The sequence below is a fragment of the Lagopus leucura genome, unplaced genomic scaffold, assembly GCF_019238085.1.
Source record: "Lagopus leucura isolate 7727_CA_CO unplaced genomic scaffold, USGS_WTPT01 Super-Scaffold_73, whole genome shotgun sequence".
Lineage (NCBI taxonomy): Eukaryota > Metazoa > Chordata > Aves > Galliformes > Phasianidae > Lagopus > Lagopus leucura.
In genome coordinates, this window is record NW_024962252.1 from 87,560,565 (window position 1) to 87,574,658 (window position 14,094).

Consider the following 14,094-nt stretch of genomic DNA (forward strand, 5'->3'; position numbering starts at 1 on the left):
ACAACGCCAGGATCTTGTGAGAGGCAGAAATCCCTCTCCTTGATTTGCATCCCATTACACACAGGCAGCCAGAAGACTGTAACCTCCATAATCTCCTCATTTGTTTATTTTGGGTAACAGGAACCAGTTTATTTCTGTGCCAACTATCTCTCCCTGCCAGGGGCAGCAGAACACAGTCCTGACCTCAGCAGCACACTCTGCTCTCCTGCTGCAATCAATTCAAACCCCCAGAGCTGCGGTTTTCCATGACGGTTTCCTACGCAGTGTGTGGGGATGTCAATCAGATAATCCATGTCCTTCCCTCCTCACTGCGAATCAGTTCTGCGCTGCTTGAGCAGGCACTTGTTTGCAATCTGCCCTGAAGCATGTTTTCAAACATGTAACCTCAGAGCTAACATACATCCACGCATCGTGTGCAACATGGAAAGAAACTCCTAACTCAGGACCACCAGCGTGCAGCACCCTGTGAGCACTCAGTTCTTCGCAGACACTGCTACAGTCTCTTGAACAGTGAGATCTAGTTGTTGAATTTTGACTCTTCATATGAAAATCTGGGGTACAGCACAGACAGATACCACTCACACAGCCAGCTGCTGTTAGAAACGCAGCTGTGTTCCACACAGAACATTAAGCTCAGGAAGGGTTTGCTGGGCCTATGCTAAAAATTCAGATAAACTTCACAGAATGGGTAATATGCCAAGGACTTAGGGTATACTCAGAGTAGATGTTAGCTCTGAAATTCAGGGTCCTCAAGAAATTTAACTTCCCCACAAGAATATCACCCTGCCCCAGCTGTGTGGCAAACCTATACGCAAAATATATCCTGGTCTGCAATATCTCATCCATCTTCCCCTTAGCTGGGACTGAGCAGTGGATTGTGGTATTAAGTTGTCAAATAGAAGAGAATCAAATTGATTGGATCAAAAAGAATAAAAATCATTCAATTTGAGAGGTTTCAGATTCCAGCCTCAAGGGCATAAAGTTGAAAGCTGAGAGAAGAGCCTAAATTCACATCAGAGTCTCAGAAGAAGCTGAGAAGATTGGCTTCCAGCTATGTGAAACACTCCTAGCACAGAAATGATGCTAGAAATCTAATGGCCTGCAGGTGAGCCCCAAGGGAAAGTCTCTCCACCTGTTTTAAACAGAGTCCAACTGCATCAGACTTGGATGGAAACTGATCAAATCTCATTAGGAAAAGGGATAACTATAATAAACAAACTGCCTTCCCTGCTTCGGTTAATTCACTGCCTGCAGTTCAGCACCCTTTCCAACAGCATCCTTGCCAGTCATTGCTTGGGTGTTCAGCCAGCCAGCTTTGAAAATACCCAAGGAAACTGAATTCTTGGTGTTCCTAGTGTTATGCATCCTGTGATGCAAGACAGCTTGTTCCTTTCTACAGCATAGAGCAGGAACAAAGGAAAGGAGTAACCTATTTGGAGCTGAGCTAAGGCACTAATGATGCAGTAGGTGAGGAAAGAAGAAACATAGTGGGAGGAGTAAAACTTTCCAACCATGACATCCCAGAAGATCACTGCAGTCTTCACTCAACTGCCTTAAAAAAACAAAACAAAATAAAACACCCATGTTATCTCTATAGAAAAGGAGGAGCTAATACAGTATTATAGTATCCCTGTTGGGGTTTCATCTTAAGGTTATTTTGCTATACTCCCAGAGATTTGTTTCAGGTATCAAAGTCACATGAGCTGTTTTCTAAAGTAGATTTTGGTGAATGCAGGCAGAGTTGTCTCAGCAGCTCTGGCTCATTGCAGCTTTATGTAGATGCCTGTTTTGTTGTTTTTCTCCATGACCTTCCAGAAAAAAAGAGAAGCCTGTCCCTATCACTTTTTGGCATAATACTGAGATAGGCCGTTAAACAGTGCTGACCCAATGGGTGCAGTCTCTCCTTGTGCACAGCAGATGCACTCCTGTAATCATCACAGTTTGATAAAGATCGATGTTGGCTGGCTTGCCTTCTGTCCAGTGTCAGCAAGGGGGAAAACACTAGAGATGGCTACATCCACAATTCCTTGGCAGAGTTCCGCATATAGCTTCCTAAGAGATGAGAGAGAGACAGAGTAAGATGCCCAAACAGAGCAAACCAGCAGGTCTCCCAACTTCTTTTCATATAGGCATGCATTTTCCCAAAGGGAGCTACAAGATCCTGCTGCTGTTACAGTGGCTCCAGGGAGGCTAGTGGTGGATCAGGCATTTCTTGATATCCTCCCCTCCTATTTCAGCAACTGTCTTCTTTTTTAACGTTGCTCCCATTCACAACATTGCTCTCTGCAGCTTGGGACCAGAAAACCTGTTATCTGAGTTTACTGTCAGAACAACAGACATTGTAGTTGCTCAGCAGTGTCTCCCACCTTCAGGACTCTCACCACTAGATGCATGGGGGAAGACAACTGCTGAGAACACCCTGTAGCAGTTTCCCAGCTCAGCGAGTCATGATCATCATGACCCTGTGCAAGTGGAGGTGTGGAGCTGTGCCCCAGAGAGACTTCTCTGATGTACGTGTGATTTGATGAAATTCTGCAATGATGTGCAGTTGTGCACAGTAACTTGTAAGCTAGGCACAGAGATTTCACAACACCACTCCTTGGAAGAGTTTCATAATGGTAAGGTTCATACAGAGCAGGATTAGGAAGAAGAGAGACACTGTGTTTGAGGAATTGAGTTAACAGCAGCTTCGTTTTCTGCTGAAGGTAATACCTGTGTAACCTCACAGAACACGCTGGAGTATGGGACACAGAGCACTAAAGCTGTCTTTACTAGAATTAACAATGTCACTCTAGCTGGAGCTTCATGACAGTAAGACACTTTTTCAGCTTCTGGGCATGTTGCTGCTTCCAGTGCTATAAATTAGAATAGCCCTGAAGAGAAAAAGCCACCAAAACTTAGCTCATCTGCTTCTCAAGGCTTCCAAGTGCCATACATAGGTACAAAGCAACCAGAGCATTGTTGAAACCCAAACCTATGCAGCAGAAGCCAAATTCTACCCACATATCAAAAAGGAGGTGCCAGGCAGAATTGCATCATGGTACACATAATGAACAGGACATTCTGGACAACAAACCCCCCCCCCCCCAAGGTCTAGCTCTGAAAAGGCTTCTGTCTGGGCTGCCTGGTAGGATGACCCCTTATTTCCTTCTCTGGTATTAGCAATGATTTGCTCTAATTTATATCTAATATAGATTGATGCACATAATATAACATATATAATTATGTTATCATACTATTTACAGCATATATGATAGTCATACGTATATACAAACAATTTTAAAAATATAATAATGCAGACAATGTGGAACAGCCTGCTATGCTGGGTCTGTATATGGTATAGATGCCTATTTAGGCATCCTATTCCTAGTTTTCCACAGTTGTCTCAATCCCATGACACAGCACTTCTCACTGTGCCTATGCAGAGATGCTCATGGCCATGGCTTTGTGGCTGTGGTTGTCACAGCTCTCAGCTGCAGCTAGTAGAGCATTTGATCTCATGTCTGAGGCATCCACAGACTGCTCTGGAATCCCGATGCCTGCAAATTCAGTGAATTCAGCTGTTACCTTTAAAGCTACACATTATTCTGTGCTCACGTGAAGAGCAGCCACCACTGTCTCTACAAGAGAATGAGAAACCACCTGAGGTCAAAGGCATTAATTCTGCAACATACCCCATGGTGTCAGTAAAAACAACCCAAGTTATATTCAGATCCAGTTGTTCAGAAAATGAGATTTAAGAAGGAAAGATGCTGGGGGAGGCCAAGCACAGAGGCAGCAGCAATTAATTTAAATTGACTGGCAGTTAGAGCAATATCTGGTATGGATTTGCCTGGGAAAGGCCCCTACCATTCACTTTCTTCCACCTTTTTTGTTTGGAGCTGGTATGCAGCCATGTTTTAAGCAAGTTATGAGAACAGTGGCATCACAAATGTATTACAGAAGCTGGCTACTTACTGTGCACAAGCTGGAGCCCCATTGACTTCTATGAGCCAGACTTTCAACTCCTCATCAACCATAAAGTCAAAGCCAAAGAGCTGGAAGCTCTGGTAGTGAAGATGCTTTGTGCTGATTGCAGGCTCTATACACATAAGGCAGCTTCTGTGATGGGAAAAGCACAAACACAAGGTTAAAAGCCCTGCAGACACAGTCTGCGCTGCAGTTTCTGAGGGCGAGTGCACAGTACAGAGAAGTGGATGGGTCACTTGCTGCTGCAGAAGGCAGAGCCACAAAGGATTGTACCCAGGTCCCCAGGGAACTGACACCTGGAGCTCATTTGCCACTGAAACCCTCAAAGTTATGTCTCTGTGGCTTAAGTAATAGCAATGGAGTATTTGCAAAGGAAATTCTGCCATGGAGGACCATTTTTTCAAGACCCAGCTTCTCTCCAGCACCATTATCTCTCCAGACAATTCCCTCAGTGCCCAGGAAGCAGCTGACAAAGCTAGCTTAGCTCTGCTTGGAATTAATAAGACAAAATGCCTTGCAGCAAGGCACGCCGCTTGCTGACAGCAGGGGAGCACTGAGATCCTGCAGATTTGAGTCCTGCTTCAGTTCCACTCATATGCCCTATGTCTTTTTTCACTTCAACCTTTCCTAGATCTATCATTTGACCTACCCTCTTCCCCCACCAAGTCATCTCACTCCCTTATCAAGCTACAGCCAGCAAAATGCACACATATTGGTACACTGCTTTTAGAGAACAGCACCTATATAGTCCCTTATCTGCTTTACCATTGAGCAATGACATTGGGGTCCTGGCTTTATCTTCAATGTATCTCTGAGCCACAACCCCTGATCCAAGCAAATGAAACTCCTCCCTTATCTGCCTGCCTTCCCAGCTGTGTTCACACACACACTCTGTCACTCAGGGGTTATCTATCCCTGTACAATAGGTAGCTGGTTACCTTATTATGTGTTTGATTTGCAGTAAGATGCTATTCTCCAGCGTTGTGTTCAGGGCATCCATCAGATACTGGTTGAACTCTTCAAAGAACATTTCATTCCCTTCCTCATACCGCCCATAATTTTTGGAATATTCCTTCTGAATGCAGTGATTGGTCAGGTGGCAGGTTTTGTCCTGGAAATTAGCACTGTTATATGGTTCGGAAGAGGTCCGCAGGACACCCTCTCTGTAGAGGTAGATATTATATAGATGATCTACGAGAACCCAGCTCCTAGGGGAAAGGAGAACAAACTCACGTCCCACTGGCTGAACAAGAAACAGCACAAACCAGTATTACAGTAGCCAAAAAAGCAAGCAAGTTACCTGATATCAAATTTGCGATGCCCTGGCTCCAAAAGAAGAGGCTTCTCCAGGTATTTCTGAATCACGTGCACTTGTCCTTGCTCATCAATGAAATCCAGGAGCTCTGAAGCCTCTGAAGAAATCAGGATCCCTTCCCCTGGCACAGAAAAGAAAAGAAATTGGTAAAGATCATTGCTGGAGCTCTTTCCAGGCCCAAGTGGGTCATAGCTCATTCCCATGACAAAACAAGCAATATACAAGAACCAACAACTTCAGAGCTGATTGCTGCCTGAGCAATTGTCACATTTGCATGAAGCCAGGTAGCAGACTGGCAGAGCTATATCCCTCTTCCCTCAGCACAGGGAATTTGGTTTCTTCACAGCTGGAGCATAGCTGGGCACCACAGGTTCCAGAGATAACAAGGGGCTTTTTGGCAGGTAGGCAGCTATTTTAGATGCAAGTGGATGCACAGCAGAGAGAGACCTTGGCAAGAAGTGAGGCAGCTGCTTTGTATGGGGGATTTTGTTTCCTTTTCTGGCAAGTTTTTTTCCATCTGGTCTTGGAAGGGAGGAACATTTAGCAAGCATTTTTTAGTTCTGTTTTGCTTTTCTCTGTTTTTCAGCAATTTGGAAAGCAGGGTTTTGGCAGTTTGTGAGGTTTTTATTTATTTTGTTTCTTTGGGAAGGGAGGTTTGTTTTTCTCCTAGACTCAGACTTTCTTCCCCCGCTCAGCTTTTCTCTTTGCCAGAGGCAGTCACACATGCATGCATGTGCAAACTGTGTTCCTCTGCTCACTGAGTCCATTTAAATTACTGCTGAAACCACTGCTGAATTAGGAAAAGAACTGTTTCAAAATGCTCATTCACGTAATCAGCTTTTTCCCCTGCATGGAAACTATTCATTAAAGAATTTAGACACATCTTTTAAATACTATCACATTTTGGCTGAAGCTGTCACTGTTCATTTCTTGCAAGTCTAGCAACAAATCCACTCAAACAAGCTCAAACAAAATTATCTAACAATTCTCAGCTGGAAACGCTTCATTAAAATACTTCTTTTTTTTTTCCTTTTTCTTTTTTTCTAGTGGGTGGGGGAGAGGGGGGTGCAGGGGGAGGACAAGAAGGAAGTTTTTTAGTTCCCTGATTACAGCAGAGCCAAGCAGACACTTACAATGGTACAGTCACAGGGCTAAGCACGGGGGGAAAGGAGGAAAACAGCATCTCTAAGCCCCTGCAGTAGGAAAATCAGCAAGTATCTGTTCTGTGCTGGACAGATGGTGAACTGAGGGAGTGGTTAGCTTAACTGTGCACCTAGTCAGCAGCCCAGTGAGACAGAAAAGCAGCTTATGTGAGGGCCACTGTCTCTGTTCTCAAAGACAACACAAAAATCTCTCAGCTATTAAGTCAGAGCATCCTAAACCTTTAGTCTTCCTATTACTGATGGACAATCAAGTTTCTTCTAGAACTCCTCAGAGTCAGGAGTTGTGCCTTAACTGAGTCTGGCTGGGCAATTAATACTGACAAGCTTTCTTCTTCATCAGAAGTAATCCCCAGACATTTAGACCTGCTCTCTAGAAGATTAACATCAGGTTTGCTCACCACATGAATTCCCATCTTGAATCCTGCAGCACACCGACGAATACAAAAAGTTACTTTAATGTAGAAAAGAAGGTGAGATTACATTTGAATAAAATATGTGGGGAGTTTAAATCTCTTCATGCTGCAGCAAACAACAGCCACTTTTTTCAGTTTTCCAGATTGCTTCTTTGCCAGTGACACTAAACAGACACACTTCCTATCGGCAGTGTGATAAAAGGACCCATTTCCCCTTCCTCCCCATTGAAAAATACAGTCTTCTGATGCTTTGCAGTAACACAGCCATGAAAGCAGAACACTGAGGAAAGCCTGCATGAAGGAAAGTTATATCCTGCAGCCACTCACCTCTGGCTTTCACACTGCCTGATGATTTTTGTAAAGCTGCATCAGAAAAGACTCTGCAAATGTGCATGTGGCCTTGCTACCTTTGAATGGACCGAGTTCTTCACAAGCAGCAAAGCAAGTTTCCATAAAGCAATTCTACCAGCATGCCAGTGATACTGCTATGATGCTAGATAGGATAATTACCAAAGCATTACATTCATAGCTGTGTCCAGCTATCTCATCTTAATAGCTCATAATTTTTGGAAGGAGGGATACGTTATCATTTAAGAATCTGTATGTTATCTATTATGTATCTTATTCAAATTAAGGGAGTACAGATATTGCATTGCTTGCTTTTGCTCTGCTCCCTGCCCACAGTTTGGATACAATTTGGATACACTGAGCTCATTGACTCTCACTCTCAAGTGTGACCATGAGCTGGCCACTGGCACCAGGTATTTGAGTTGGTTGGAAGACAAACATTGGTATTTCTGCTCAGCTGAAATCAGGTTTAGATACAGCATGATAATGTTTCCTGCTGTCATGGACGACTACTGACCTGTTTGATGCCCTCCTTCTTATATCTCATTCTGCTCCCTCATCTCCTATAGCCCACATTCCCTTGGCCTGCTTCTCCCTGCTGCTTTCCCCCTGCAGCAAACCTTCTTATATTTTGAGGTGTATGAGTAGAAAAAAGGGGGTCCTTTCACTGCCATCCATGTCCGCCTACCATATGCACATTACAGATTGCATATCCTTCACATAAGGAGTTCCACGTCACTAAGCAGTAGCCAAAGCCTTTCACAGACAGGCTTGGGCTCAACCAACCCCCATAACTCATCTAGAAGGAATACTGAGAAGGTGGCTCATTTTGGTGGAGAACGAACCTTTGGCACCAGCTGAGGACTTGGCAATCCACACATTGCCTTCTCTGCCTTCCTGACGCCTGTTGTAAGCTGCCAAGAAGACCTCCCTCTCATCTGTCCTCGTGTTGTTTATAAGATGGTGAATTCCATTCTGCGCCGGAGCCACGGGGGTCTTCAAGTTTGTTGGGTAAATCACATATGACTCGGGAAACCACGTGCAAGACTCTGATAGCTCAGGGCTTGTCTTGATTAGCCTAGATGAAAAGATACAGGCTGATAATTTCCAAATTGTTAATCTCCAGAGTGACCTGTGAGGACATCATTTAATAAGTACAAATCTCTACTAACTGGGCTCTTTGCTTGGTGATGAATAGTATCTTACAGATAATCTGGATTCAGTTATTGTGTTCTCTTTCTGTCTTTGAAATTAGGGTCTTCCTATACAGATTAAGGCAACTCAAAACCGCAGCTCTTTGAACCAGACCTACACACTTCTGTTAAATATCTTCTAGATACTATGGGTGTCATGAAACAACCAGCAGAGGAGAAACCACTCTAATTAGAGCTTGCAGTGACCCCTCTGCACAAGGCCACTGAGGAGGCACGATTGCTAAATACACAACAGGGCAAGAAGGAAGCTGTAATAACAGCAAAGAAGAGCCAAAGCAGTAATGCTGGGCTTTTGATCGCATTCCCACTGAGATCAGATCAGACACCTTAACTGTGATGGAAGGCCACTGGGAATGCACTGAAGGCAAGGATACGGCTACACGTTTCATTTTCTGAGGTGCCCAGGATACCCTCTGCATGCAGCCTCTGTTCCCTCTAGCAGATACTTTCTCCTATCAGTTATATCAAGAGATGCCAGCAAACTCCTGCCAGTGGCGCTCAGGTTTGTTATCCTTCAGAGTCCAGGAAGCTGCCTGCCTCTTTGAACATTTGCTGTGTTTTGCTGAAGGCCAAAAGCAGAGCTAATTATGTGCTGACTCTCTCCATATATTTGTGCCTGTCTGTTGAAATAGCAGTCAGGCAGTGACACCCTCAGATCCCACTGTCAGAGGAATGTCATTTCTGGTCCCTTGGGTTCATAAGTGTCTTGATGCGTGGCTGACTCTAGAGCTCAAAAGGTCAGCCAAGCTTCAGAAGAGAAAAAAAAGCAGAAATATTTTTGATCCTTGTCCAGATCCTTGGTGGCACAGAAATCCAGCTGGGGAGTGCATCAAATGCTTGTTTAAAATATACTCTTAGTGCCTGACACTATCACCACTGCACAGAAAGCTTCTGGGACCAGGTTCTTTGCAGAGGAAGGAGAGGCCTCAGAGCAACATGCAGCCTGCAGAACTGCATCAGCAAGAGGCAGGACGGACACTAACATGGAATGAGATTCTTGGTGGAGGCCAAGAGTTCTGACATGAAGAGGCCCTAATGGTTTGCAGGGGGACTAGGGTTATCTGCAATGAAAGCTCACCGTTGTTTCCCCAGGAGACTGTGGCATGGCTGGTCGTGCAGAAATAACTTCCAGAGCCAGCTCTTCCTGGAGATGTCTCCAGACATTTGCTTGACCAACAAATATGATTAGCTAAAGGCATATTAGTGCCTCCCCTCTGTATGAATCAGAATAAAAGGAGTAGGTTTTAATCAAGTAGCTACAAGGAGAAAGAGCAGATATGGTTTGTTTTTTCTTTTTTTGTTTGTTTGTTTTTCCTTTGATTTGGCTCTAATCTGCAGCTCCCTGTCTGCCTGATTCAATATACTCTATTTTTCCAGCAGATGTAATTCAGTGGAAATGCCATTTCCCCTGAAGTTACAGAGAGGTCATTGTGCACAGATATCTGCGTAGATCAAAGCAGGGATCTGAAGACAGCACGTGCTAGGACATTCCCAGGGCAACTGTTCAGTGAAATACCCTAAGAACAGGTTGAGCTGTTGACAACAGATAGCAGAAATATTTCTACCAACCCCATGCAAGTATTCAGTAAATTTCTTACTTCACCAGGGATGCTTTGCGGCACAGCTTGTCTGCTCCCCTGTAATAATTCACCAACTGCACAAGTCCAGGTTCGTGGCCTACAAGGAAAAATAGAAGGGTCAGACAAACTTAAATTACTGAAGGAAAAAACACCTGCTTGGTGCAAGGGACCCATGCAGCAGGGAAGAAAACCAGTCTGTCTCCTCGCCCCATGTCAAAGAAATAGGAACTGAGCTGATACCGGCTCTGCTATTTTCTTTCCTTCAGGGAAGAAGGCCTATGCACTTACTCAAGTCTGCTTTGAAACTGCCATTGCCATTTTCCAATGGAAAATAACCATTTCCTAATTTGTACTGGGAACTGGCAGAGCCACCCAAAAACATTCTCCATTTGCTGGTGGCAGTTTTTAAGAGCCAAGATTTCACTCAAGTGCAGTAGGAAGATGAAGTACATCACAGCACAAAGATCACAGCTTAGAAAACAGCCATAGGGATTTTGCTTTTCTTTTGTCATTTTTAGCAGGATTCCCTTCGGGCCCAGTTAAAACACTGAAAAATGTTGAAAGATTTAGCCTCACTGCTCATACTGGGCTTCACACCACAGCCTGCCTGTCCTCACCCTTAAACACAGTGCAGACACCCGTGCTCCATTAAGAGCTCTCTGCTGCAACAGGATGGAGGGTAATGCAGATCCGGGCAGCAACACAGCCATCAACGTGCAACAGGTGAACAATGCCTGAAGCAACACCTGGGGCCCTGTGACAACAACCAACAGGAACACGAATAGGGAAAATCTGACAGGAAACCACTCTGGTCTGAAACATGACCTTGAGGGAAACTCCCAGGCATGACATTATTTGCATTTTTGCCTTCTCATTCCAAACAAATGCCTGTGGGAGTGATTTAAGCCCTGAACAGCATGCAGAGTTTTAGTTACCCTCCTTGGAGTTTGCCTGAAAAAAAAAAAAAATAAAAAAAAAAAATCCAGAGAAAACATTAACTGAAAGACCAGGCACCTGCAAGATCACAGATAGTCAACATCTACTTCAATTAAAAAAAGAAAACAAAAAAACTATGGGTCACTATTTTATTCACAGATCCTTAAATGTGAGAAAGCTGAAACCCATCTTTTGGCAAAAGATCTGCAATTTCAGGTACTTTAACATGTCATACACTGTCACACACTGATTTACTGAAAGAAATTAGCAAAAACTCTCAAGACTTCCTTCTGTTTCCAGTTTATTTATTTTGCTTGCTTCTTATAAGAACTGAGGTCCAAAGATGACCTCACTATTCCAAGTGGACTCACTGCTTAAGGGCACGGTTAGCCCAAGAAGTAGGAAATCAGTGAGTACAACTGGAGTGCTTGCAGCCAGCCAGAGGCTCCAGCTGAGTTCCCACCTCCATCTCTCTCCTAGGATGCACAGCCTTACAGCTTTCTGAAATGACGTCTGTTTCAAGCCTCCAGAAAAACCAAGTCAGCCTGCACGCAACAGCTGCTCAGAGGGACAGCTGGAGGAAGATATACCAGAGATAGTTCTACAGCTTTTTGGAATGCATACCAAACCCATGGTTTTTGTCTGAATCTACTGATTTCAGGCAACCAGCTCCTGCTATAGAAGGATGGGTTGAAGAAGCCAGTACCAAAGTTTAGTCCCCCTCTAACAGTTGTTGCTGCATCTCGGCTGCATGAAGGGTTTAAATTTTCAGGCTTTCCACTGCAACACATGCTGAAGAGCTTGCTGAAGCCCTTCCATCATCCCTGGGCTCTTCTCCACTATGGAAAGGTTTGTTAAAGAGATTGAAATGCACAGCTGGACATGCTGTGCAGGTCACATCAGAGGACCGTGCTGGGTCTGTGACAAAGTCTGATGATCAAAGTCACATCTTCATACCCGGCACATTAGGGTACAGCTTTGCTTGCTGCGGCTGGCTGCAGCACCTGTGAGCATCCTCACTGCTTTAGCTTCCCCTCTGCTTGCTGCAAACAGCTTTGTGCTGGGAAGTGACCAGACGGCATTTGCCATGGGAACTTTCCAGTTGCGAATTCACGTGGAAACAAGGGCAGAGGTGCTGGAACTGATGAACTGCAGATCTGAAAGAGCAGTGCTGATTGAATGGTGCTTGGTTTGAATTACATGAAAGGGGCTGGAAAAGCAGTCTTGCCCTCAAGTTGATGGGGTGAGGGGATTTCTCCTTATCCAGTGCTTCTGCAGCCTGAAGCAGTGCTGCAAAATCACTGGAAACCGTGGTGAACGAGATGGAAGGAGGCCAGGAGGGTCCTGCCAGACTTCTGATGCAGAAATAGGGGACCACAGAAGGGAAACACTGCTGTGCTTAGCAGCATGCTGATCCTAAACTGGCTTCAGCACTCCTGGGGACAGGAGCCAGCATGGGGCCAAAACAGCAGCTGGCACTCTGCACGGACAGCTGCCAGCCCTGCAGCTCCAGCCAGCTTGCCACCAGCCACGGGCAATGACACTGCATCTCTGCTTCCCACCCCACCCCACACTGTTGCAAGCGCCTCGCATGGCTCTTCCTGCTTTTGGGCTGAGCATGGCCGTTTCTCTCCCTGCTTTCAGGCTCTTCCCTGTCCAGCACTGGACAAGCACTGTGCAGGGCAGGCAAGAGACAAATCTGTACGGGGGAGCCCTCAGGTCTTGTTCAGCCATGGCCACTCATGCTGGCAGGGGAGACAAGGAGGGTGGAAGGCTTAACTTACAGACACACAGCCTTTCACCCTGCCCCAAGCAAGAACCAGATGTGTTCACAGTCTGAACAGAAAAAGGCCTCAAGAGCATTGCTGCAGGATGAGGCAGGCTCAGAGGGGATCCTGAAACCAGTGCCCCCAACATGCAAGAGGCAAATAAAGGGAATGCCCTGCTATGGAGTGAGTGCCCTGTGTGCCAGCGTCTTAGCCCCTCCACCCTGCAGCCCCAGGCCGGGCATTCTGGGGGGACTGCAGAGACACCATCCTGAAAGCACTTGGGGAAGGTGATACTTCGAGTTCAGCAGAGGGGCGGCGGTCCCCAGCCAGGACTGCCCAACCTCAGGCTGTGAGGCTGCTGGAGAAACCCCCTCCCAGGGCTGGGAAGCGCCGCACGGACCCACCGGCCTCAGCCCTTTGTTCTGAGCGACGCCGATTGCGGGGGTCCTGCGACAAGGAGCCCGGCAGACGTATGGGGATGAGCATGACTGGTAAGGGGTGGGGAGCGGCAGGCCCCAGGGGCCCGCAGGACGAGAGGCCGTGACAAGCCGGGGGGCTGCGCCCTGACGCGGGGTCCCCCTCCCTGAACCGGGGCCCGCTCGGGCCGAGGGGAGCGGCACCACGCCTAGCCGGGTCCCCGCGGGAAGAACCGAGAGACGCCCGGCGACGAAGGAGGCTGCCACGGCTCTCCCTTACCCAGCCTGCCGAAGGGGAGCCGGTTCCTCTCGCCCAGCATCAGGTTGAAGCGGGGGTTGTCCTTCCTCAGGCGCTTCCACTGCCCGGTGGCCAAGAGGAGCCGGGAGACCTCCGCGTAGACGCTGCTGTTCTCGTCCCGCACCACGAAGGTGTACATGGCGGCGGGGCGAGCCTACCCCCGGGGGCCCGACGGGTGCCCCAGGCCCATGGGGCCCCGCCGCAGCCTAGGCAGGGCCCTCCGCCGCCGCCGCCCTCGCCGCCTCCCGGCCGAGCTCCGCATGGCCGGGGCCGCCCGCCCCTGCGCGCCACCCGCCCCGCACCGCGCCACGCCGCAGGGCTGAGCTCATCGCGGGGAGGGACCGCGAGGCGCCGGCGGCTGCGGGGCGGGGAGGCCCCGGCACGGGCCTACCCCGGGGTGGGGGGAGGGTGGGCCCGCCCCGGTGCGGCACGCCCCCGCCCCGCCTTCCTCGGAGCGACCCGGAAGCGGAGCCGTGCAAGATGGCGTCAGGGAGTGACGTAATGCGGCCCCGATTCCGGGCGACGCCGCGGGAAGCGCCCCTTCGGCACCGGGTCCCGCGCTCCGGACTGAGGGAGGGGGCGGGAAGAGCGTGGGGGGGTCGAAGGGAAAGGGCGAAAGCTTAACGAGTGTCTTTGTTTTTTGCCTCCTGCACGCTCTGCAGTCGACCGCAGT

General features: G+C 47.5%; 1 protein-coding gene across 3 annotated transcripts; it reads right to left on the reverse strand.

Moving 5' to 3' along the window:
• Positions 1-75: 75 nt before the first annotated feature.
• TTL (tubulin tyrosine ligase) lies at positions 76-13,632 on the reverse strand. 3 transcript variants are annotated; one of them, XM_042892866.1, is made up of 7 exons: positions 13,404-13,632; positions 10,021-10,099; positions 8,054-8,286; positions 5,270-5,405; positions 4,908-5,132; positions 3,958-4,101; positions 76-2,052 (listed from the first exon to the last, which is right to left on the reverse strand). In XM_042892866.1, exons 1-7 carry the CDS (start codon positions 13,558-13,560, stop codon positions 1,935-1,937), a joined length of 1,092 nt encoding a protein of 363 aa, XP_042748800.1. In that variant the 5' UTR covers positions 13,561-13,632; the 3' UTR covers positions 76-1,934. The 3 variants fall into 3 exon arrangements, with proteins under 3 accessions (XP_042748800.1, XP_042748793.1, XP_042748809.1); XM_042892859.1 differs by having other exon boundaries at positions 4,908-5,177; positions 13,404-13,631; XM_042892875.1 differs by lacking the exon at positions 76-2,052 and adding an exon at positions 3,246-3,539 and having other exon boundaries at positions 4,908-5,177.
• Between the last annotated feature and the right edge of the window lie 462 nt (positions 13,633-14,094).